Source organism: Astyanax mexicanus, chromosome 18, assembly GCF_023375975.1.
Source record: "Astyanax mexicanus isolate ESR-SI-001 chromosome 18, AstMex3_surface, whole genome shotgun sequence".
Taxonomy (NCBI): domain Eukaryota; kingdom Metazoa; phylum Chordata; class Actinopteri; order Characiformes; family Acestrorhamphidae; genus Astyanax; species Astyanax mexicanus.
The window spans coordinates 40,461,555-40,487,764 of record NC_064425.1 but is presented as its reverse complement, the minus strand read 5'-3'; the positions used below and the strand labels follow the sequence as shown (position 1 = coordinate 40,487,764).

General features: G+C 37.9%; 1 protein-coding gene across 2 annotated transcripts; it reads right to left on the bottom strand.

Annotated features, from left to right (window-relative positions):
• Positions 1-715: 715 nt before the first annotated feature.
• Positions 716-26,181, bottom strand: mllt1b (MLLT1 super elongation complex subunit b). 2 transcript variants are annotated; one of them, XM_049467097.1, is made up of 13 exons: positions 26,057-26,181; positions 22,369-22,549; positions 21,618-21,700; positions 18,895-19,038; positions 18,675-18,800; positions 16,139-16,620; positions 15,234-15,429; positions 12,738-12,822; positions 11,856-11,964; positions 11,165-11,276; positions 9,850-9,924; positions 9,640-9,711; positions 716-8,743 (listed from the first exon to the last, which is right to left on the bottom strand). In XM_049467097.1, exons 1-13 carry the CDS (start codon positions 26,066-26,068, stop codon positions 8,615-8,617), a joined length of 1,806 nt encoding a protein of 601 aa, XP_049323054.1. In that variant the 5' UTR covers positions 26,069-26,181; the 3' UTR covers positions 716-8,614. The 2 variants fall into 2 exon arrangements, with proteins under 2 accessions (XP_049323054.1, XP_049323055.1); XM_049467098.1 differs by having other exon boundaries at positions 9,859-9,924.
• Positions 26,182-26,210: the final 29 nt, after the last annotated feature.

The following is a 26,210-nucleotide window of genomic DNA, read 5'->3' as shown; positions in this document are numbered from 1 at the left end:
TCTCACTCTAGGCCCTACTGGGTGCCAACACTTTCGGCCATAAGTGTATCTGATGTGATTTCACCCTATGCTTCCTGGAGCAACTCCCACAGCATTGATTGGCTTGATGCATTACATGTATTTTATTTATTTTTATTTTATATATTTTCCTTTAGAAAGGATAGGTTAGGATCGTACATAAACACCAATTTGTATGCATTTATAAATCAATCCAGAGGGCCCTATTTTATTGATTGGCTCTTATTTAACCTCTTTTTATTCACTCTTAATTAATTATGGGTGTGTTTTGGGTGAAATATACCAATAAGTGTGCCAGTTTCCATTCCCTTTAAGAGGCAGGTGAGCTCTGACTTTGGCGCGTTCGTATCTTAACAGCGCAGTTCTTTTACGGCTCTCAGCAGAGGATACTGACCTGCTTGTTCACACTGTGAAGATACACCAGCAGCTCATTTAAGGTAACAACAATGTTAATTTATTCTTTATGCTGTTTATTGTTGAGTTAAACGTCAGGTTTTTGCTCTGCCCTGCATCTATGTGTGTGTGTTTAACAAGTGGTGGGTGTATGAGCGCTGTGAGCACCTATAGGAATAGACTTTGACTGTTGACTATTGTTTTATTCGTTATTTACTCGGTTTTATTCGGTCAGTGGAGCTCCTGTGTTTTCCACCACCAAATATATAGAAAAACACCAGAAATTCACCTGAACACACCTCACTTCCAGTTCACCACACCCATCAGTATAAATTTATTCCTAAACTCTGACGCTACCAACACTGAGTTTGCATTACATTATCATCATCATCACCATCATCATCATCAATGCCCTCACACACACCTTTGGACGCAGTGTTTACTCTGCGTTTTTTACAGTACATTTTAATATCCAAAGAACTGATGGACAACTGACAACAACAGAGAAAGAACATGTCAAGCATTAAGATCTGCTTTAAAAAAAGCTACAGTCCTTACAGTCAACATGTACACACACATACAACTGCACTGATGATATTAATAATAATAATAATTATAATATTTATAATAATAATAATAATAATAATAATAATAATAATAATACTTCAAGGTGGCAGAAGACGTGTTTGATAACATCATTGGACTAGGGATGCACCGAACAAAATAAAACCAAACAAAATTAATACACTTATTTTCACCCTTGCATAACTTAAATATATTTTTGTTACAAAAGTACAATGTAAAAATAATGTATAAATCATTTTAAACACAGCAATTACAAAACTCTGCAGAGGGCCTTTAATTTAAAATGTCTGATACAGGAAATAGACATTAGCTAGCTAATGTAAAATTAGGTACTTTATTTTTCGCACTTACTTCTTTATCAAGGTGCACTTAATTCTTTAATTTTCCCAAAAATCGCCAGTGCCCCTTACAATCCAGCGCGCCTTATGAATGTTGCCATTCAGGTTAGTGCTAGCGGTTAGCTGCTAATGCCAATGCTGCAGCACCTAGCCTTAGTGGAAATCTGGAAACCTAAGCTTACTCTAAATAAATGGAAGCGCTGTACTCACAGTTTTCGAGAGAGAAATCTGTGTAGATTAACATCCAGCGCTCATTTGACTTTAAATAATTTTGTAAAAAAGAATTACAGTTTTGTTTACTTAGCTTAGCTTTACTTAACTTAGTTACCACCCTCCCCCCACAGCGAGATCTGCTAAATTAGAAGGAAAACATGGCGACACCCCTGTTCCTTACTAGTGTTGCATAATACGCCTTATATTCTGATGCGCCTTATAGTGCGAAAAAGACAGTTTACAGTTGAATCTGAGTTAGTAAGTAATAAAATTACAGGAACTTGAGTAATCAGATAATGGGAAAACTCAGACAGTAATCAGATTTTTGCTTTGTAATCAGCCAATAATCTCACAGAATAAGACTGGACGTAAACATAATGTAAAACCCAAACTTCACATTCGAGGCTCAGTATGATCATACAACACTGTTATCAGAATCCTCCTTGAGGGGGCCTTCTCCTACTAGTTGCTGAGAGTAGAATATAACCAGACTGGAACATGTTCAGCAGTATTCATGCAGACCAGCTGTGTTCAATAGATTAAGATTCTAACTAACCCACATTAGTTTCGCTTTTAAATCATGGAAACAACAACCAACCTCAATCTTTACTTCATATTTGACCATACCTTAATCTAAGCAATCGGAGTATGCTGCTTATGTGACAAATAATTAGATAACTACAGTGATCAGATTATGAACATGCATGTGAACGCACTCAGTGTGGGCCTGACCTCGCTGCTGAAAGAGAATCCTTTGGTATGAATTATTTGGCTAAAGAGAGAAAGCAACTTCTAATTATTCTGGTTGCCAAATATTCGGTGCACCCCTAGACTGGACAGCAAAATAACAAAATAAAAACAAAACCAACCCCCTTCAATGCCCCACCTGCATATGTTCTAGTAATTGAATAATTATCATGACTTAAAAATAGGCATTTTTCACAAAAAATTGACATTGACAGAAATCAATACATTTTTGCCAGTTAATATGTTTAAAAAAATCATAAATATAGTTATTAAACAAGTACAAAGCACTGAAGTGATCGAACAAAGTGCAAAGTTGTATAAATAAACAGGACATAAAACCGCTGAACATACAGTAGGTCAGAAACACAGGAGAATGAATGACATATTATTATAATACACATCTCTCAGCATACTCTGCACAAACACACACACAGGGGTTCGGTAAAGAACTTTTGTTTTAGCCGTTTCTTTATGTAATGTTAATTTCTGGGGTCGTGCAAAAACCTAGCATCTGCAAAATGACAAACTTCCCAATGTTTATTAGGAAGGTTAAAGGAGAACTCCGCTGTAAAATGGACTTGGGGTGTATATAGTATATAGTGAAACATGATAACAAGTACAAACTTTTGTCGAATAGACCGCCATCAGCTGCCGGTGCTTAGAGGGAGCAAAATTGTCTCTGCTCCCTCCAGGGTGGGTAGATGGTGCTCTCTCCCCATCACACTTAAGGTGGCACCGGGCGGCACGAGGCATCTGTGAGCAGATGAATCGGAACCTAGCCGCTGTGCTTTCCTCCGAGCGCGCTAGCTGCTCAGGCAGTGATTCATCAGCAGCAGCTTGAAAAAAGGGGTGATTGACTTCACACGTGTCGGAGGAGGCGTGTGCACGTCCGCATCCTCCGAAGGTCACGGGCGTCACCGGTGATGGGGACGCACAAAGGGGTGGGACAATTGGATATCCAAATTGGGAGAAAATGGGGAAAATTATAAAAAATAAATAAAAAAACACTGTTTGTACACACAGTACCTTCAGGTAGTTCTTCGAGTGCTGCCATCTTAACATTAAGCACGAATGTATAGGTAAGATAGGAGAACTGCAAAATTATTAATTTGGAAATTCATGAATTTCAACTTTTGCTGAAAATATCTGGTGACTGTTCATGAGAATGAATAATGTGAGCATTTATGTGACCTATCAGCTGTGGTTTTGTTTGTACTTGTCAGCCGATCATGATTTAATTCCAAGATGGTGGCACCCGAAGAACTACCTCAAGCTACTGTGTGCCCCTATTGCTAGCATTCTAAGCCTGTTCGGAGCATCGGCTAAATCTAGACAGACACTGGGTGATTTTAACCCAATTTAAAGCCAGATCGGAATTTTTTGATCGGGACAAATTTTAGCTTCATCTTGCGTTGTTTGTCATTCGGTTTGAGAGGGGAAGCGATGTCCGATTAACTGCCTAAACGAGCTGCGAATAAGCAGACAGCTGCTAACCGTGCTAACCGCTAGCACTTTCCAATTTCCACTGTTCCAAGGTGAGTATTATCAGCCTGTAACCTGCTGCTAATCCCGGAATAGCACTGCTGGAGCAGTATTAGTATTAACAACTAACCTCGCTAAGCACTAGCTCTTTCGCCGTTTAGAGGCGAGTACATCTGATTGTGACCTGCTGCTAACCCTGTCTAGCACTAGCACTAAGCGCTACCATTTTTCCCCGTTCAGAGGTGAGTGTTATCGGTCCGTAGCCTGCTGCTAACCCCAGCTAGCACTGCTTACACAGCGTAAGCATTAGCCTTTAACCATACTAAACACTAGCTCTGCTGCCGTTCAGTATTATCAGACTGTAGTTTGCGTGTTTACCGTGTTAAAACAAGCTATGTGGGACAAACCACTAGCTAATATCACTCTACTTATCATGTTTTACTACACCACAAGTCCACTTTACACTGGAATTCGTCTTTAATAAAGGAATGTTAAATTGACTCAACAAAGCAGCCAAGAAAGGTTAACAATTTAAAAGTGGTTGCAAGTAGCTGGTAGGAGTATGCTAGGTGGCTGCTATAGCTGCTAACAAATTGCCCGATGGTTACTATACGATAACTAGGTGGGGTGGTTCTTAGGTAGTTGCTATGGTATCTATTGGCTATGTGTTTGTAACATGTTAGCTATGCAGTTACGAAGTGCTTGCTATGGTACTCCAGGTGGTTGGTGTGGAGTTATCAGACCAAATTGCTAAAGCAAGAACAGAGATACAAGGTTTTTGCCTGATAATGAGACAATATGTGAGTAGTGCTGGGAGAAGTGAGAGATTTACAGACAGTATTTAATAATAAAATGATGATATATTAGAGAAGGCACTATGAAGGCAGATAGCTTTTATTTATTCCCCCACTGAATAAACCGCGGTGGTGTACACTAATAAAGTTTAAGGGTGTTTAATGTGACTTTCTGTTCTTTTTACAGCAACAGGACTGTGAAATAGTATTTACCTCCTTCTGATTTCCTCTGTCTTTACATATACTTCACACTAAACCTAAATAAAACCAAGACAGCCGGAGTAAAACTAGGGCTGCACCAATTCGGACTTTGTGTAATATTAGCACACATGCTGGCACAGTATCTGTATCAGCGATACAGAGCACCGATACCATAAAGCAATTTTTAAAATATCATTTAAGAACCAAAAATAAAGTCATAATTTCTTTGGTAGAAAATATTTTTTTTCATTGGAAATTAAAACTTGAAAATTATGCAGCCTAGAATTCTGTGTTATTTATTATAGTCTTAGTCAAGACTTCCAGTTAGCTAGTTCGCCGCTAATGTTAGCCAGCTCGCCAAAGAAGTTAATATGTTAGCATTTTAGCTAGCTCTCTGCTAACCTTAAATAGCTCTCGGCTAATGTGATTTAGCTTTTGATTAATGTTAGCTAGGTCTTCGCTAACCTTAATTCTTTCCCCAGTATCTTTAGCTAGCTCACCACTAATGTTAGCTAGCTCTCAGCTAACCATAGTATATGTTTTCCCACTGGCATTAAACAACGCATCTACAGCGTGAAACAAACCAATTAGTGCGTCATTTACCATTCCCTTTAAGAACCAGGTGCATTTTTACTATTTTAACGATGCAGTGCTTCTTGATGGGGCCCGTAGACAGCTACTGATAAGCCTGTCACACTGATTGTTTTTAACCAACAATTTATTGTTCCAGGAATTACGATAAATAATATTAGTGCCTTTAAAAAAATATAAAAAATAAATAGAGATGGCATAGTGGTCAAAAAAAGGATTCTGGTTTGTGGAACACACGGATCATCTTATTTTTACTATACATAGATATTTTTTTTGTGATTTTTTTGGTTTGATTAAACAGTGGGAAAGACTACAGCAGCAGTAAAACTATGTCGTCTCTCTGTGTGTGTAGCCTACTAACCCTGTTCTCTCTCAGAGGTCATGGTTATATGTTATACAATACGTTGATAATGTAATTACTGAGACAGGCCTGCCTATTGAGCAGTTAAGTAAGAATTTGTATCTGTACTGGCATTAGTATCAAAAAAGAAAAAGTAGTATTAGTGCATCCCTAGCAAACCCCAAAACACTCTTTAAATAATCATTATTTAATTCAGTGAGAAAGTAAAAAAAAAAAAAAAAAAAAAAAAAAGATACCTGCCCCTTTACTCAATTAACCAAATTCTGCTAAAATCGTATTTAAATAATTAATTAGGTAATTTAAACAGGAAACACTTAAAATCACCTGAAATCACATACAGAGTTGGGGAGTTGAGGATTAAGTAAGGTGGTGATAATCCTCCAATATCCTCAATTATCCTTAATAATGCTGAAAGGTGTGCAAAAATAGAGAAAACCTTTAGGGGCAAACACTTTTTCACAGCGCTCTTCAAGGATATGCACTAATGCAGTTAAAAATCACTATTGAAGGAACATTTTAATATGTTTTTAAAATGCTAACGCTTGTAAATATATAGACAGTGAATAAGAGCTAGTAGGGATGGGCATTTTACACAACAATATCTATAAACTCCTTCAATCAACATGATTTAAATATCCTATATATATATTTGTAATACAGCAAGAATCATGATATGGAAAATACCATAATATGATAATGATACTGACCGGTACCGATGACTCTATTAGTTTCAGTAGCAGCATAGATACTAGCCTTTTATAGCTAGAAGTGCAAGAACTGGGGCCGCACAGTATATTTATATTTTAGCATCCATATCACAATGTACACGTATGCAATAGTCATATCAGAGAATGTGCTGAATGTGTTTTGTGCATTGTCATTATAGATTTTTTTTTATATTATAAATACTAGAGTATAGATTATAGTATATCTATCTATCTATCTATCTATATATATATATATAATCCATTTATTTTACTACAATCATTGATGCACAGATTGCATTATTAATATCATGACATGTTGCATCATTGACCTCCTGTTTAAAATCCTGTATTTTTATTATAGAGTTGCCAGGTATATTTGTTTGCTAAACAGGTACTCACTGAGCTTCATTTAGGTTCATTAACCATAGTTGGGTAATTTATTACAACCACTAAAGAATTTTGGAAATTGAAAATCATATATTCACTGATTAGCTACAGAGTAAGGCGCATCGTCGCATGTCACTGTGTGTCAATCTGGCAACCCGTGTGACCTTGGCATTGGGAAGGAGCAGCAGGGGCAGAAAACTCTTCAGTAAAATTGGAATTTTGACTTCTGTAGACATTTTACCCAATTAAGACTAATAAAAACATTTTTTTTTATATTCCCTTCAAAACCTTGTGTACTTGTATAACGTGTGAATTAACACAATACCAGCTAAACTACAGAATGATAACCGGCACAGTTTCACATATTGTACCTCCAACATGTCATTTCTATTGGTCCATTCATTATAAAATTCTGATACAAAATAAAGATGCTTGATTAAAGCATCAAAAAAAGAAAAACAGAAAAAAGAGCTTTTTTTTGTGTGACAGTGGCTATGATCCTATGTAAATAATTAATAAGCTTTTTTTTTACCATATTTTGTGGACTATAAGGTCCTTTAATTTAAATAAAAAAAATCGACAATGTGCCTTAAAATCTGGTGCACCTTATGTATAAATTCTACCAGTCAGGTATTGAGGAGTGTTAAAGCCACTCCGCTGAAGTACGGAGTTATAAGGATGAGTTTTCAGTGAAGTTTCAGTGAAGCATTAAGGCTGGAGGCAGCAGCATTAGCATTAGCCGCAGCACTAGCTCTTTTGCCATTCAGAGGAGAGTATATTGTATACTGTAGTCTAAATGTTTGCCATGTTAAAACAAGCTACGAGGGACGAACCGCTAGCTGATAGCGCCCTGGGTTACTGGAACACTCAGGGTCCCACAGTAATGCTAGCGCTATCAAGCAGCATTTACGTCCCGCTAGTGATGTGGTTAGCGGCTAATGCTAATGCTGCTGCAGTTAGCCTTAGTGCTGGAGAAACTTCACTAAAAACTTGCTCACTCCGATGTAGGCATCTTTACTAGTGTTGCTTAAATGTGACTTACATTTTTTAATAGGTTTATAGATTTTTCCCTATATTTATCTTATCTGATTAAATACTAGCCTTTTTCCTAACTGATACATAAATAAATGAATGAATGAATGAATGAATTAAATTCTGTATTCTGTTATTGGTACTGTATTTATGAATAGCCATGCCCATCCCTAAAAGCTAAACAGCGGCTATGCAGGCTATTATACCTGGTTTATATTAGCATTTTTAGCTTCAATAGTCCTTTAAAGCTTTGCTCCTGGTCCTGTCTTTCCACTTTATCGTACTGAGCAGGAGTTTCTGAGCTACAAGCAGCAGAGAGATATGAGAGCAGCTACAGATGCAGTTCAGTTGTTTGAGAAATGTTTGCACACAGCCCTTAGAGACACAAGCGAGATATAGCTACGCCATCAGTGTTACGGCTCTGGCACAAACGGGTCTCTGTATTTATTGTAAATAAGTATCAATAACTGATATACAGCTGCAATGCCTACAGCGAAACTCTGGTCCGCTTTGGACAGTATTGTGCCGACAGTTTGAATCTCATGGTTTAGTGCAAAAAACGAAGTGTTGCCTTCATCGGATGAACCCTGACCACCCCAGCGCTCGTGTTCATGACGTGTTACAGTATTACTGTATATCTTCTGTTGTTCTCGCTCCCGGTGCATTTACACGCTGATTCAGTACCTGTCCGTCTGCACCCCCCGTCTGATCAGGGGGGGTTTAATCGCAGTGTGAGGGGAGCGGTGGACCTAAAGCTCCCCTGTGTCATGTGGACGTCGCCTCCAGGTAGCTCTGAAGTTTCCGCACAGTCGATTCGTCCAGCGAGAAAAGGTCAAAGTCGAAGGTGGTGTTGGTGACGTTGAAATGACCGGTCTTTTCGATTAGGTTTACTATCTGAAAAGATACAAATCAGATACAATTAGACCAAATAATCAATTTTTAATTTAAGAAAATACACACCTGAATGTGTAACATCAACCAAAAACTATATATTTGTTTACAACCCCAAATAAGAACAATATGCAGGAGCTAGAATAAAGAATGCATGATAAATTGTATAGAGAAAACTGAATTTCTGAATTAGAACTTAATTTGCGGAGTGTAAAGAGTGTTTTTACAACTGTAGTTGTGAAAGTTTCTCTGGTCCGGATCTGTTGATGAGTTTATGATGTTTATTTGGAGCGTTTATCCCTCTGTTTGGTTTGTTTTCACACAGGTTTAAACCTAAACGCACCAAAATGCTCACCAATAGACCAAGCGAGCACATCATCTCCTCTGATTGGTCAGAGCTGTCTGGTGTGGGAGCAAGAAAGTAAATATAGTGAGAAGATTCTGTGATTCAGTGTGTATGCCTGTGCTGTGTGAGGATGCTCTAACACAGAAGGCTGCGCATTCAAACACAGTGTTTTCAATAGGACATGTAGCGTATATGTATTAAATGGAGTCACACGGATGTGAACAGTGAACACAGCACATACCGCGCTCTCAGTGTGTAAACAGCATCGAGCAGCAGAGACAGCTGTTGTTCATAGCAATATATTATCTGGATAATTCGGCTTTTTGCTTTTTTTGTGGTCAGACAAATTACTTTTTCCAGATCTTTTTGAAAGACATAAACTTTGTGCATTAATGCAGAAAAGTACATACAAATTCTCTGTGCAACGCATGCTGCCTTTTAGACAGCATCTATCATAGGAATGTGCTGCTGTTCGTAATTAAATTAAAATAAAATATCTGATCTCAGTAGACAGTCCTGGTAAAGATAATGTGGAAATGCTGTAAAATCTGACCTGCTGTAAAATATTCCTCTCTCTCAGAGCCATCAGTCTGCGATGGAGATCCACCAGCTCCTCTGTATAAGCCTGGAAAAAAACAAATCATACGGGTCATACTGAACCATCACTGCAAACCCAAAAACAATATGTACAATACTGCAGTAATGCAGCCACACAGGACTGAATAAAGTTGGAGTATTTTTGAAGTAAGTTTAGTTTATTTACCCTTCCTACCTTGTCGAGTCCCCTCTTAATCATCTTATCTCTAGAGCACAAATCTGGGCTCTTCTTCCCCAACATCTACACACACAACACAAAAGCTTTTTTAATAGAGAATGCTGTAATTGTCTTTCAAAATTCAACAGAATTGCCTAATATGTAAACAGTGAATGCAAGGTATTTATTTTCCATTTGAAAATGCAAAAGAAACACATTAGAAATGATGTCAATAAGTTCATGTTTGCACTTAGGGAAAAATACCAGACAAATGAGTAATGGATACATTTGTTTAACCTTTAAACTAACTGTTAAATATATATATGTACACATCTTTTACTGTTGGTTTGACATCATAATAGTTACAGCAGATGACATGACTCTCTCAACCATCACTGATTGGTCGAAACTTCACACTAGACCTCGAGCAGTTTGGACTGTGTGTCTCTCCACTCTTCCTCCAGACTCTGATCCCTTGATTTACAAATGGAATGTAAAATTACTGATGATCAGTGATGGTTTGGAGAGACATGTCATCTGCTGGTGTTGATCCACTGTGTTTTATTATCAAGTCTAAAGTCAGTGCAGTTTTGTTTTCCTGGAAAATCTTACAGTACTTCATGCTGAACCTCTGCTACTGACAACTTTTATGAAGATGCAGATTTCATTTTCCAGCAGGATTTAGAACACTACCCACACTGCCAAAAGTACCAATTGGTCTTATATAACGTAAACATTTTCTGAGACACAGATTTCGGGGTTTTTATTGGCTTTAAGGCATACTTACCAACATAAATAAAGTGCCCTATATAAAGCGCCCTATTATTAAAATAAATAAACGCTTAAAATAGATCACTTTGTATGTAATAAATCTATATAATATTTGAGTTTAACATTTGAACTAAATTACTAAAATAAAATAACTTTTCAATAATATTACAATTTTTAGAGATGAACCTGTTAATTTTTTTTACGACCCCTACAGTGGCACTCTATGTTGGAGACACTTGAGGGCGGGATTATGCCTCAGTCTTGGTCAAATATAAACTTAAAAAAGTGAAGTTTAGTAAATAAAAGCTCTGTTCAGTAAAGATAGTGGTTATAGTCTATTGAAACAGTTGTTTATCATCGTTTAAACGTTTGAACCGCATGCTGATGAGTTTTCAGTCAGTCCAGTATAGCGTCACTTTGTCTGGTTAAGAAGCCCTGATTTATACTGTTTATTATACTGTAAATTATAGATAGAAAATATCTAATATAAAGGTAAGGATGCTCTGATTTACTTTGATCAATAAAGAATGATGGTAATGAATATAAAGAGTACCTTGTGGTTGGCTGTGCTGAGTTTGTGGGGAGGAGAGGGGGGCTCCTGGCTGGGGGGACGAGGTTCCTCCACTCCATCACTCTCACTGTCCAAACTCATACTGAATATGGCACTGTACAGAAAATACAGTAACACAATCAATTAAACTTTCGGTTTTCATGTAGGGGTGTGCCATATCACATTGTATGCAACTATACCGCCAAAAGAAAAAAAACTGGCCACTACATTATTATTATTATTATTATTATTATTATTATTATTATTAAGTTACTGCATGATTATCTTCATATAGTGGTTTAATGCACAACACAACTGATGATCTCAAACACAATAAGAGGACAATAAAGGAAAAGCTGTTAACTGAAAGCCTGAATGCGACTCTACCTCATAAAACTGACTGAGAAAATCCAGCCAAGATGTGCAAAAGAATCTATAATATGAAACATAATCTGGTTTATTGATTAATTTTAAGTTTGGATGACTTTAGTATTAATCTACAACACATAACATTTAAAAATAATGAAAAAACACTAAAGGTAAGCTGTCAAAACTCTTGACTGGTACTGTATATATACATATTAAAATTTTCAGATATCTAAAATAGTAAAGGAAATGTGGAGGTCTACTCAGTTCCATCTCACTGACAGAATCAGAATTTGTAGATCTCTGGAGCTGGTCATGTGATTCATACCGTGAGTCCTGGTTGGGTGGAGTGTTCTTCATGGGCGTTTCCACCTCTGAGCTGCTGTCGTCGTCAGAGCCTTCAGAGCGCATATCCTCCACCATGGAGCGTAAAGGTCCTGCACACAGTATCAACACCGTGTTCAACCCTCAGACCAATTATTTAACAAAGAAAGAAATTAAAGAAATTAAATAACATTTTTTCTATTTATCACATACTGTATTTTTACACTATAAGACACACCTAAAATTCTTTAATTTACCAAAAGATCATCAGTGCCCTTTATAATCCAGTGCGTCTTATTTATGAAATTTAGGTGGTAAAGAGCAGTAAAGCCACTCCACTGAAGTACAGCATTATACAGGAATTTCAGTTTAGTTCTCCAACAGCAATAGCATTAGCCGCTAATGCTATTGCTGCTGCACCCAGCCATAGTTGAAATCTGGAAATCTAGGGGAAAGCGCTTAACTCAGACAAAATAAACAGTTTTCAGATGTGAAATCTGTGTAGATTGACATCCAGCACTCTTTTGACTTAAATTTTCTTTTGTAAAGAATTATAGTTTTGTTTACTTAACTTAGCTCAGTTTTTTTAGATCATGTCTGAAATGTGTTTCTCACAAACAATACAAATACATATTTTTTTCCCTTTATGTTCATAATGTTCTACTTTTATATGCTTACTGATAGGATCAGAACATTTTTAATCTGTATGTATTATTCTGGTGCATGAACTGCAAAACTAATCCAGCAGGGGGGTAGAAAAAACTTTCCAGACCACCGTGCCCATCAGTGTACATTTATTCTTAAACACGCTATTTTAACTGTTGACAAGGTGTAAGATGCTACACGCCTTGCGCAGGGTGTAAAATAGGGCCCTGTATCAGCTCACCCTGGCCTTGCTTCTGAGACGGCTCAAAGTCAGAGTCAGAGCTGGAGGTGGAGCTGGAGCTGGAGGGGCTGGACTGGGCAGACGGCTGTAGGAATCACAGGAACAGAAACAGAATCACTTAAAGGAGCAGTATGTATAATACTGTCTGCACTAACTGATACAATGACGTGGGTGTGATTAGATATTAAAAGAGAAATCAGGTGTAAAATGTAATTTGGTATAGTGAAACATTATAAAGGGTACAAACTTTAGTCAAATAGCCCACCTCTGTTTTTCCCCAGGGGTCCCAAATACAGCGCTTTTAGCTGATGCTCCCAAAAGGCTTACAATGCTAGAGATAGGGGCATAGTTTTACCCGTGCAAAAAATTGCTGTTTTTACACCATTAATAATCCCATCTGCACACTTCATTGGTAGAATGAAGAAGAGGGACAGGCATTTAAAATGAGGCACTAGACTGTAGTGTAGTATGGGGTGAAATGTTTTCTACAATCCTAAATAAAAGATCTATTAATATAATGACATGGATGTGTTTTTAATTTCAGTGCTTATTCCTTTGATGCTGTAAGTATTTTTTTCATGGTGATGCTTAAATAATTATACAGACCAATTCTAGAGCAGGCATTTTCCAGAAAAAAACACTGCACTGACTTTAGACTTGATAATAAAACACAGTGGATCAACACCAGCAGATGACATGTCTCTTTAAATCATCACTGATCATCAGTACATTTTACATTTCATTTGTAAATCAAGAGATCAGAGTCTGGAGGAAGAGTGGAGAGACACACAGTCCAAACTGCTTGAGGTCTAGTGTGACGTTTCTACAATCAGTGATGGTTTAAAGAGACATGTCTGATATCTGCTGGTGTTGATCCACTGTGTTTTATTATCAAGTCTAAAGTCAGTGCAGTTTTGTTTTCCCACAAAATCTTGCATTACTACATGCTTCTTCCCTCTGCTGACAATTCTTTTTATAGAGGTGTGGATTTCATTTTCCAGCAGGACTTGGCACACTGCCCACACTGCTAAAAGTACCAATTGGTCTTATATAATATTCTAATTTTCATTGGCTGTAAGCCATAATCATCAACAATAAAATAAATAATAGATCATAGATAATAGATAAATAGATAATTCTGTGTATAATATATCTATATAAAATATGAGTTTCACATTTTAAACTGAATTTACTGAAATAAAGTAACTTTTTAATAATATTATTTTTTTTTAGATGCACCTGTATATAAAAATGACAAAAATCATTTAGCGGATACTGTTCCTTAAAAATACGGGGCTTTGAGATCACTAACCTTTTGCTCCCTGGTTCACTGCGGTCACGCACCTGCTGTACTGTTTAAAACTGATTACAAAATAAACAAACAACTCCTATAAATAAACCCAATCCACCTCCACCACCTACATCACCTCATCTCCACCTCATCCAGCAAACAGTACTGACGAGCCAACAGCTTGCTTCACCTCCATCACAACACAAATAAACAGAAGAACGAAACAAAGTTCTCTTTCAGACTGCAGAGCAGCAGAAATGTTAAATACAGCAGATTTAAATAAATACAGCTCACTAACCTCGTACACTATATTTCTAAATGTTTCTAATGAACACAATTAACTATTTTAGGTTGCATCCATTGCTGACACAGATGTGAAAAAGCAAACTCGAGGAAGTAATTCATCTGCATTAAAATGATCGGCAGTTACATTTTTCAGATGATCAAACAAAGTTTACTAGACAAACATAATCTGAGTAAATAAAAAAATAACTTTTTAATTATTATTTTACTTACTAAGGGGAAAAAACTATCCAACGCAGTCTAGCCCTTTGTGAAAGAGTGTTTGAACCCACATAAATTAACCCTTGTGTGGTGTTCATATTTTTGTTACTCGTTTACTTTGTTACTTGTATTTAATTCAGCAAAATTAAGCAATTTTACATTAAAATGCTTTACACATGCTCGCTTCACCTAAATTGCAAGCAATATAAACAGCTTACATGGTTAATATTTGCCCTTTACCTTTCTTATGTTACATTTCTTTCAAAAAGTGCTACTCTTTTTTTATTAGTTTTTTAATAAAATGTAAAAGAAAATGAATTAAACTCAAGATTTGAGTAGAAAATTTGTTTAGTTTCAAATTTACAAATGAAGCAATGTTTATTAGCCCTTGGCCAAACATACTGTATGTAATATAAATGTGTGTGTGTGTGTGTGTGTGGGGGGGGGGGGGGGGTGGTGATATATTTTGATATATGTTTTTTACAAAAAATGAGCCAATGCCAATGAGTTTGAGTTTGAAAAAATATTTTTTTTGTATCATTTGATGAAAAATGAAAACGGGTCCCACAGAACCGAACTCCACACAAGGGTTAATCAAGCATGCAAACACAGTTTTGTTTTTTAGAATAATTAATGAATTAGCCATTAGATTCATCAACTAATAAAAAAGAGTGGGGTGCAAGAACTAATCAGAACATTACCTCAGATTTGGACGAGGCCTCGTCCTCTGAGTTGGACTCGTCGGACTCGGGCTGTCTCTTCACCTCCTGCAGCTCTGGCCTCAGCTTGGCCCAGTGACTCTTCTCTTTGGATGCTTTCTTCTCAGGGAAGGTGGAGGGGGTAGAGGAGATACGGGGGGAGCTGCTGCTCAGTCCTCCACCAGCAGATCCTTTCATACTGAAGGAGACAGACAGAGCAAACAATAGTAATATCTCATATTATCACTGTAATTATAAAATGTTTTAATTATGTGATTTTCAGATTTAACATATTAAAAGAATCGCATCCGTTTCTAGTGAGCTGCTAATAACTAGCTAGCAGTAGCTAGGTGGTTGCTATGGTGTTGCATGGCAGTTGCTATGCAGTTACTAGTTTGCTATGGAATCCCAGTTGATTGTTGTTGTGTTAATAGATGGTAGCAATGGTGTTGCTGTGGCATTCTAGGGAAATGTCATACGATTCCAGTTGCTTTAGGGGTTGCCATGGTATCCCATGTGGTTGGGTGCTCTGGTGCTGCTAGGTTGCTATGGAGTTACTAGGAGCTTGCCATGGTATGGTAGCCCAAGTAGCTGCTAAGGTGTTGTAGTGGTATTCTACTGTACATGGCTGGTAGAAAATTCTAACTGCTAGGTGGTTGTTCTGGTATTCCAAGTGATTGAAATCCTAGGTGGTTGCTCTGGTGTTGCTATGGTATTCTAGATAAATGAAGTTCTAAGTGGATGCTAAAGTGTTCAAAAGGATAGATGCTATGGTACCCCAAGCGGTTGCTGTAAAATTGTTATTAGTGTTTCTAAGATAACCCAAGTGTTTGCTGAGGTGTTACATCAGATAAATGATGGATGAATTTATGAATTGTTATAAATCGTTTGTGCCCTCACAGCCGAACCTCTTCTGTTTCTTGGTGCTGAGTTTGGGCGACTCTGTCGTGGTTGACTGGCGTTTATTTGTTCCTCCTCCACCACCTCCTCCACCTCCTCCTCCTCCTCCACCACCTCCTCCTCCTCCTCCTCCACCTCCTCCTCCACCTCCTCCTCCTCCTCCACCTGCACCTGATGCTGTTGTTGTGGTTGTTCCTCCTCCTCCTCCCTCAGTTTTGGGTTCTCTCAGGGTGAGTTTGGGCTCTTTAAAAGCAGCTTTGGGAACAGGTCTGCTCTCCTCCTTCCCGCGGTTCTCTGTAGTTTTCCTGGAGGAGGAGGAGGATGAGGAGGAGGACAGCGGTTCTCGAGCGGGTTTTCCTCCGTCGCGGTCGCTCTCTCTGGATGAGGCTTTACTCTCAGAGTCTTTTCTTGTTCGCTCTTTGTGCTCTTTGGTTGCCTTATGTGGTTTAGGGACTTTACTGCTTCCTCCTGCTCCATCTTTGCTTGGCTCCTGATGAGGGGAGGAGTTTATACAGTTAAAACTGTGGCAAAATAAACAGACTGTACTGTGATTCAATATACAACATGTGCAGCATGTCTGTTTATATATGTCATTTTACAAAGCCTTGGTCTGTAGTAAAGCAGGGCTGGAACAGACTGTGTTACTGCACTCTCTACTGCAGCATTTACACACTTACAGGGTTCATACACTTTTAAATGAATAGATTTAAAAAAAAATTTTATGACTTTTCCAGGCCTTCAAGGCAAACTTTCATGGCCATTGGATTTTTAAAACATCAGTGCAGACTTGGACAATAAAAACAAAAACCATCTAAAAGTATAATTAAAATTGACTACAGTAGGTCTAAAATATATCTTACACAATCTTTAATAACAAAATGTGTGTCAGATCCTGAGAGCTCCATTGTGAAGGGCTAAATAACTGAATTAACTCTGAGCTGACAAATTTGTTACTTTTCTATAGGGCTGCAACTAATGATTATATTGGTAGTCGACTAATCTGACGATTATTTTTCCGATTAGTCAATTAATCATTGATTATTTCTGCCACACCCTCCATCTCTGCTTTCTGTGGGTACATCTCCTGTTTCTAGTTTTCTCTATCACTTCAAAACAGTAGAAACAATGCTGTTAAATGTCCAGACAATTGACCTTTAAACGTGGAAAGTACATCATTTAAATCTGCTGGGCACATTTTTGGAGAGGCAGGCTGAGTTGAGTGTAAACTGTGTGAGTGAGCCCAGTACCCTTCTCTTGTTGTGTTTCTGTGCCCAGTACTTTGTGTATTGGGAGTAACTGCCGATTAGTCGACATTGAACATTTGGAGTTGACAATTTTTCATAATCGACTAATCGTTCCGGCCCTACTGTATTTTTATTTTTCCAAAACTTATCCAGGCCTGGAAATTGTTATTTTCAAACTACATGACTTTTCCAGATTTTTCATGACCGTGTGAACTCTGCACATTCACACAGCACATTCACACTTACATCATAATAACTAGAAAAAGACACAGAAACACAGAGAACTCTGTAACCACATATGAGTATTTTCTTTAGAGAAATTACAGCTGATGAGTACAGATTCCTACACCTTCAAAAGACTCTGGAGAAAACTGCTACAGGAAGACATCTGGCTGACCCACATGGCAACAGCTGTAGCTTTTAGGTCAGCTTTACACTGGACTGAGTTTCAGGAGTGAAAAGAAGAAATAGAGGTCTGACAGGTTAAGTGCAGTTATAGAGTACTTGATAAGATGAGAAAATAAAAATGCATATATATATATATATATATATATATATATATATATATATATATATATATATATATAAACAGTCTCACAACAGAAACCAATGGTATTGTAATTTCTACCTTTCCAAATAAGATTTTTTTGTGATTCCTTTCAGGTAAATCTCAAAAAATTTGAATATCATAAAAAAAAGTTACTTTACTTCAGTAATTCAGTTCAAATTTTAAACCATATATATGTATTACACACAGAGTGTGTATCTAGTTTAACTGTTTATTTCTTTTATTGTTTATGATTATGTGTTACAGACAATAAAAACCCCAAAATGAGTATCTCAGAAAATTAATACTTTGAGCAGTGTAGGCAGGCACACAGTCCAAACTGCTTGAGGTCTAGTGTAAAATTTCCACAATCAGTGATGTTTGGAGAGACATGTCATCTGCTGGTGTTGATCCACTGTGTACCAATTGGTCTTATATAATGGTTTAATTTTCTGAGACACTCGTTTTGGGGTTTTCATTGGCTGTAAGACATAATCATCAACAATAAACGAAATAAACACTTAAAATAGATCACTCTGTGTGTAATACATCTGTATGATATATAAGTTTCATATTTTTAACTGAATTACTGAAATAAAGTAACTTTTTAATTATATTCTTATTTTTTTAAATGCACCTGTATTTGTACACAGTATCTTTACAGCTAATATACAGCAATAATATCAAGGCAGACATATTAAACAAGTGCATGTTTTATCGCTGCCTCAGCTGTGTACATATCTAGGTACTGACCTTTATCCCATGAGACGATTTGATCTTTTTAGGGTCTGAGAAGGCAGACAGTGGGATGGTGGGCAGCATGGGGTAATCTGGACTGGGTCTCGGCATCATCTCCGCTCCCTCCGGGACGACCATCACCTGAGAGGAAGAGTAAAACATGTAAAAACATGTAAACCACTGACTGACTGACCAGAAGAGCCAAACTCCAAGCATCCTGATCAGACCCACTCACCCCTCCAGCTTTCACCAGTTTGCGGCGGAACTCGTGCGTGGGGTTGTTAAACGTGAGCTTCTCGCAGCGCAGGTGATTGACCGGGGGGTTGCCTTCCAGGTTCAGGAAGAGGTCATAATTAAAGCAAACTTTCTTAGGCTCCTCCTGTTTTAGATAAAAAACAAAATATTCTCATTATTGCACCACTGAGAGTATTTATATTCACTTTTGTTTAAGCTAAAATCAATATTTTAGTACCTTAATCAAAGACAACACTACAAACTGCAGAGCAAAAAAAATATAATAAATAAATAATAATAATAATAATAACAATAATAATAAAAATAATAATTAAAAAAATAAATAAATCTAATAGATACAAGTGTATATTATGATCCACTCTGATTCTACTATCTACTACAATCTGCTCCTGATTTATAATTATATAATAATAATTCTTACCATATTCCTCTCAGCTCGGCTTTCAGTTTTCCTAAACGCAGCAGTACAGCAGCACATACAGTACAGGCTCTGCCTGCTACACTACGTCTGTTTGTCTGTCTGAGAAACCATCAGTCTGTCACCCCAGAGTGCAAATACTGCAGTTCAGTGGAAAACCACACCGTGACCTTTGACCTTCACCAGGCTGCAGCGTGACTTATCTTTCCGCTTCCCCCCTGTAGCTAAAAGCAGCCAGCTTGAGGGTCTCTGTGTGAATCTTCACACTCAATATTTACTTTAATTAAAGTTTAAACAGCACTTTATACAGCACCAGTCAAATGTTTGGACACACCTCTTCTCATTCAGTGTGTTTTCTTTCTTTTTATGATTTTTTTTTTTTACATTGTAAATTTAATATTGAAGACTATATTAAAGCTATACAAAAACACATGCTGAATTATTATGTATATAAAAAGTGTTAAACAAACTAGAATATGTTTTATACTTTACATTTCTCTTTGAGGACAGATCTTGGTGAGATTTTAATCTCAGTGTATTCATGAGGGAGAGTCACCTGGAATAGTTTTCTCAGCGTCTTGAAGGAAGGAGTTCCTGGAGGTGCTGAACAATAGCTGATGCTTTTCCTTCACTTTGCTGTGAAGCTCCAGCTCATCCCAATTAAATCACCTCAAATCACCTCAATCTCAGGTCATCAGGTTTAGATCAGGGGATTAATGTGGAGGATAAACACCTTTTTTTATTACTGTTTACTACATACCGTATTTTTCGGACTATAAGGCGCACCGTATTATAAGGCGCACGATGAGTGAACGGTCTATTTTTAGTGTTAGTCCATACACAAGGCGCACTGGATTATAAGGCGCACTAAATGAAACTTTATTTATATCAGTAACAATAACTCTGAGCAATAAATCCTTCACAATATCTGTGAAAAATAACAACATCTCTGAGCAATAAATCAACAAGCACAGCAAGTACGTATTACTCCGCGACGCTCCTGACAACGGTAGCCGCAACGCTCCGACAGACCATAATATTATGTTGAAGCACAGCAAGTACCGCATTACTCCGCGAGGCTTCTGACTATAATAGCGTGTTGTGCCGAATTCGGTGAATAAAACGGTTTTAAAACAGAGATAAAGATTGGATAAGTTTCATTTCTGGATGAAGTGATTTCCAGCGCTGTTTGGATATAACTGTGGATTACAGGAGACTGGATTGATGGATTCTCTTTAGTCTGGACGCGTTTTGAAGGTAGGACCTGTGGCTGAGCGCGGGTGTGTGTTCGGGGGGTGGCGGCAGTGACCGGAGGTTACCCCAGGACAAAAGGAGAGCCTTTTATTACTGGAAACATGCGCTCTGACGCAGCTCTAATTCATGAAACATACATCCTACAGTAAAAGCACAGTTCTGGAATCCGGAGAGCCAGACGGTTCGAATGGTGTATGACATGACCGCATTCGATGAAATATGGACGAACGATAAACGCAAATATGAGAGTTATGAATTATTAAAATCATAACCAAGGCATATTTCGCCCTAAATGTTTATTTTCTGAAAGGATATTCCGCTAAATAGGCTAAATAGCTCAAAAGCAGAGATTCTAAGCTTTAAAATGGTATATTGGATGTCTATATTGAACCTGTAACTGTTCATAACTATTCAGAAACACAGCCAGTTATGAAATATTAAATATTTCTGGCCCGCCGGTGGGCCAGCGCGTGTTAAGAGGTTAACTTTACTTAGAAGTGGGCGCTAAAAAGAAACAGTTTGTGCTATTACCCCAGAACGGGTGGAAAGGAAAGTTTACCGGCACCTTGTTCTGGCCACGGAGCTACAGTGGAAACTAGCTACCCTGAGCCACAGCCGAGAGGCAGTACGGCAGTCAAAGGTAACCGCGCGCTAGCCCAAGAGGGGGATCTTTTTCTGGCGTGGGTGAGGAATTCTGCACAACAGAGCGCCGTGTACCACATGAAAATCGAGGTCAGTAAACACAAGCAAAATCCATACACAAGGCGCACTGCATTATAAGGCGCAATGACGATTTTTGGGAAAAAATAAGTATTTTAAGTGCGCCTTATAGCCCGAAAAATACGGTAATTCCATATTGTTCCTTAATTGTTACTGTGTCTTTAATATTAATCTAGAATGTAGAAAATAGACCCACTTTTTACATTGACTTCCATTAAAAGTTAATAAAGATAACTTTTCTGTAAACTTCTGTTGCTGTTTTTGCAAGACAGAAATGATGTGAAATATATACGTTTTAAGAGTTTATTTACCTTGTTTTTAAAGTAGACCTCTATGGGCATAAGGAATCCAGCATATCCAGACTCTTCCACCTTATACGGAGGCTCTTTACACACTATACATACACACACACACACACACACACAGATGCAAGTTTTTATAGTGGATAATTAAATGTAAATAAAAAAACAAATGTAGAAAATGTAAAATGCAATTTTAAATTTATGTAAGTGGTTTAAATTAAAATACTAGTATATACTTGTGTGTTTGAGGTAAGATAAAGCCAATATGGGGCGCTGGATTAAAAAATGAATGATAAATTAGATAGACAAAACTTTTTTTACTTAACGGTAAACATCTCAGCTTTGTTGTGAGTATTTCTAAATTAGAACTTAATTTGCTGAGTATAAAAGAGCGTTTTCACACCTGTAGTTGGTTTGGTTTCACACATGCATAAACCTAAACTCATAACAGTATATTATCTGGCTAATATATCAGATTAAAATGTGCCTCATCAGCAGATTAAGTCAATTAAAAAGAAGTGTATTTAATAGCTGGTTTGGATAGAGACCAATTCACGTTCTCTGTGCAAGTTTGGGTAAAACTTGGTGGTGTAATTAATTGCATTAAATAAATAATAATAATGGTCTAAACTCTCTGGAGAGGATAAACACCATGCTTATTCGCCAGTTGTGGACTAGAGGGTATCACTAAATGTAATCAAATCCTCACAGCAATGTGTCATTATGTCTCAGTTACAGAGATTAAGGAACTCAGACGTGCCTCGTTTGGGTTTGGGGAAGCTTTCGTGCAGTCTGAACACCACCCTCTCCACAAAGTGCTGGATGTCGCACGTCTCCGGGCCTCGAACAAACACCATCCAGTCGTGAGTGAAGCCCTCGGTGGTGGCTTTCTTCCGGAGTTGGGCTCTGTGGCCGAGCTCCAGCTTCACCTGCACCGTGCACTAAACACAACAGAGGCAAAGACAGCAGGTAAAAATTCATTCCTCCACTCAGGAGGAGCACAAAACCACAGCACTGGGCAGTACTGACACAATTCAGTGAGATGAACTGAATACATCATAAAAGAATAAAATTACCACCCACAGTGGACAGCACTTAGTGTTTGGTAATAATGGTGACTGGCAGTCTCTGGCTAGAATTGTCCATGCGTACAAAAAAGCAACATTAGGTGCAGGAGACCCATGCAGGGAGCCTAAAACATATTTTAAATGTTAACCCGATTTAAAATTAATTTCTAAAAGGCAAATGAAACTGACCACTTCATATAAAAAGTATAATTTAAGTATTACATTTTAATTAGATTGTTAATATTTTGGAAACACTGAACAGGTTTCTTTTTTTTAAGCTAGTGATGGTACAGACACCACAACCCTCTGCTTGCTCTTCACTCTAGTTCTCACATTTAATGAATATATTTAATCAGGTGTGTTTAATCAAGGTCAATTACCGGTACCTATATGTTTAAAACATCAAAATGTCAGAATCACAGTTTTAAGTCATTTTACTCTGAGCTGTAGACCTGTGTCTGACCTGTGTTTTTAATGGATTGGGGTCGTGTAGCTCTGCAGACCGGAGCGTGACCTTCAGCGTGAACGTTTGGCTGATTGGGGTTCTAGGAAAGCAGCAGGTAAAGCTGATAGGACGGCCAGCATGTGTTGACTCGGTGGTTAATGTATCTCTCGGCAGTGCTGAGCAGGGGGTTCTGAGATCTTTCAGGTGCTGCTTAAATCTTTTTTTTCAAGGTTCTACATATATCCAATACAACCACCAATCAAAATACTTTAATAAGGTCAGGAACCTTTAAAGCTTTCAGATAGCTAGAGTATGAGTGAGTGTGACATAATATGTGTGGGTATAGGTGGGAATGGATGAAGATGGACAGGTATGGATATGTATTTTTTGGAGTGTTGGGTTGGGTATGGGTTTGGTATGGGGGTGGGTATGGATATGGGGTTGGGTATGGATAAGGGTTTGGGTATGGATAAGGGGTTGGTTTTGGATATGGGGTTGGGTATGGCGGTGGGTATGGGTATGGATATGGGGGTGGGTATGGGGGTGTTGATGGGGTGGGGTTGGGTATAGGTAGAGCAAGGTATAGTGGGGAAGAGTGAGGTAGAGCAAGGCAGAGTGAGGTATAGTAAGTAAGGTAGGTGAGGTAGAGAAAGGCACCAAACTACTTATGATCATGGGAAAAATGAGTGCAGCCAACCCAAGTGCCGTACTGGGAATGTGAAACTCTAAAAAATCCTGGAATTACTAGTTTTTTGCCTAAACTGCAGGGTTTCAGTATTGTAATAGATGAAGTAGTACCACCTGTAATAAACATGTTATTAACAGTAGCACTCATATTAACAGACACCATTAATGTGGGAATACATAGATTTTTCTAAAATCTACAATTTTGAATTAAAACTGTGTAAGGATTCAAGCAGGGTGTTGTTGGCAAAAACAGTCCGTACTCAGTATTTTTTTGAGTAGTGTACCTCTTGGAGAGAGATTGCTAACAGTGCTAGACATGGTAATACAACACACTTGAAAACAATTGGTCCAGCTGACTGGCTTTGAGATGCGGAGCATCACTGGATTGAGAGGAACAGGATGGTCATTTAAAAAAACCAACCTGCCAACCATCTAGACCATCCATCAGTCAGCCACTGTCAGGTCACTTCACTTCACTTAGTTTGCAGTTGTGTTGCAAACAACAACCTGGATTGCTAAGAACTGGAACTGTATAAACAGATTCTGTTTGTCGATGTTTGATGATGGTTGGCTTTTGAGAATGAAGGCTTTGTGGTGAGCATTTGTGCTCTTACTGTAGAGATACACACTGCTCCAACTGATGCTGTGATGATCTGGGGAGTCATCATCGCATACGACAGTTGATTACCCTTAGTAGCTATACGAGGGACACTGACAACTCAGCGATATGTGCAGGACTTCCTGCTACTTCTCAATAGAGGGCTTTCAATTGGGTTTCCCAAAAAAATCTCTGCAAGACTGCAGCCTTCCTTGGCCTCCTTGACGGCCAGCTTCAGTAACCTATGACTGTCTAGAGCAGGATCTACAGGCCTTTCTGCAACATCTGTAAGTAAATGTACTGCAGGACGTCATACAGAATACATACCTGTATAACTTGATGCCCAATATTATATCTTATCTTTTTATATTTGCTGCATTATATTATTTTATGCTATATTATTTATTTTGCCACATTATGATTATGCTGTAATACTCTTACACTATATTCCTTAAATGAATTAATTATTTTAGTTTTCCTACATCGCCAAGTATATCGTTATCGCAAAAATACCCTGAAATATCGTGATATTATTTTAGAGCCATATCGCCCACCCCTACTCTACATTCTACAGCTCTTGATCTAATCTGAAGCTACATGAAGTTTGGAGGTGTGTAGTAATGTAGTGACTCTGCAATAAGTTGCTTTCTCTGTGCACTATGCTGTTCCTCAGCATCCGCTGACCCCGCTCTGTTATGATGAGTTTTTTTGAGTTATGACTTATTTTACCAAATTAAAATCCTCTGGAATTTAATTAAGAGGAATACAGATGATCACAAGCCATCAAACCAAGATGAACTGCTTGGATTTTTGCACCAGGAGTAACATAAAATGATCCAAAATCAGTGTGTAAGACAGGTGGAGAAAAACCTGCCAAGATGCATGAAAACTGTGATTCAAAACCAGCGTTATTGCACCAAATATTGATTTCTGAACTCTTAAAAATGTATGAATATGAACTTGTTTTATTTGCATTATTTGAGGTCTGAAAGCTCTGCATCTTTTTTGTTTTTTTCAGACATTTCTTATTTTCTGCAAATAAATGCAGTAAATTAAAATATTTTTGTTTGGAATTTGAGAGAAATGTTGTCTGTAGTTTATAGTAAAAAAAGACAATGTTCATTTTACTTAAACATATAAGTTACCTATAAATAGCAAAATCAGATAAACTGATTCAGAAAATGAAGTTGTTTCTTATTATTTTTTTTCAGAGCTGTATATATATTTGGCAAAGAGAGTATTAGATAACTATATTTGTTAAAAGTCCTGTCTGATTCTTTCTTAAAAATATATAAATAATAATATAAAAAAATAATAAAATATTTTAGACACTACAGCAACAGCTACAGTTCACCCAAAACTCAACACATATAAAATATATTCATAGCTTTAGCTAGTTATTGTGATGTTAAAGAACACAGAGGCTCTGCTGAGATTATATTTATCTCCTCAGAGCTCAGGTTCTGCTCATATTTCAGCTTTTTCTGAGCCAGGCTCTGCTGCTCCTGCTACAGCTAACATCCTGCCAAACCTCCCGGCAGCACAGCGGCCTGCTGCCCGTCCTCAGGGCCCTGCCTCTGGGCTCAGTTCCGCCCCTGTCTGCTCCCTACAGACCCGCAGAGCGCGGCAGAAAGCGGAGGAGCCCGGTTACCATGTTCTCCATGCTGCTGCTCCCCGGCTCTCCGCTTTATTTACTGAGGAGCTGCTGCTGCTGCTGCTGCTGGAGCGCGGAGCTGCATCCTCACCGGGGCTCCGCTCAGCCCGCACACAGCGGGGGAGTCTCACAGCACTTCAAAATAAAAGTC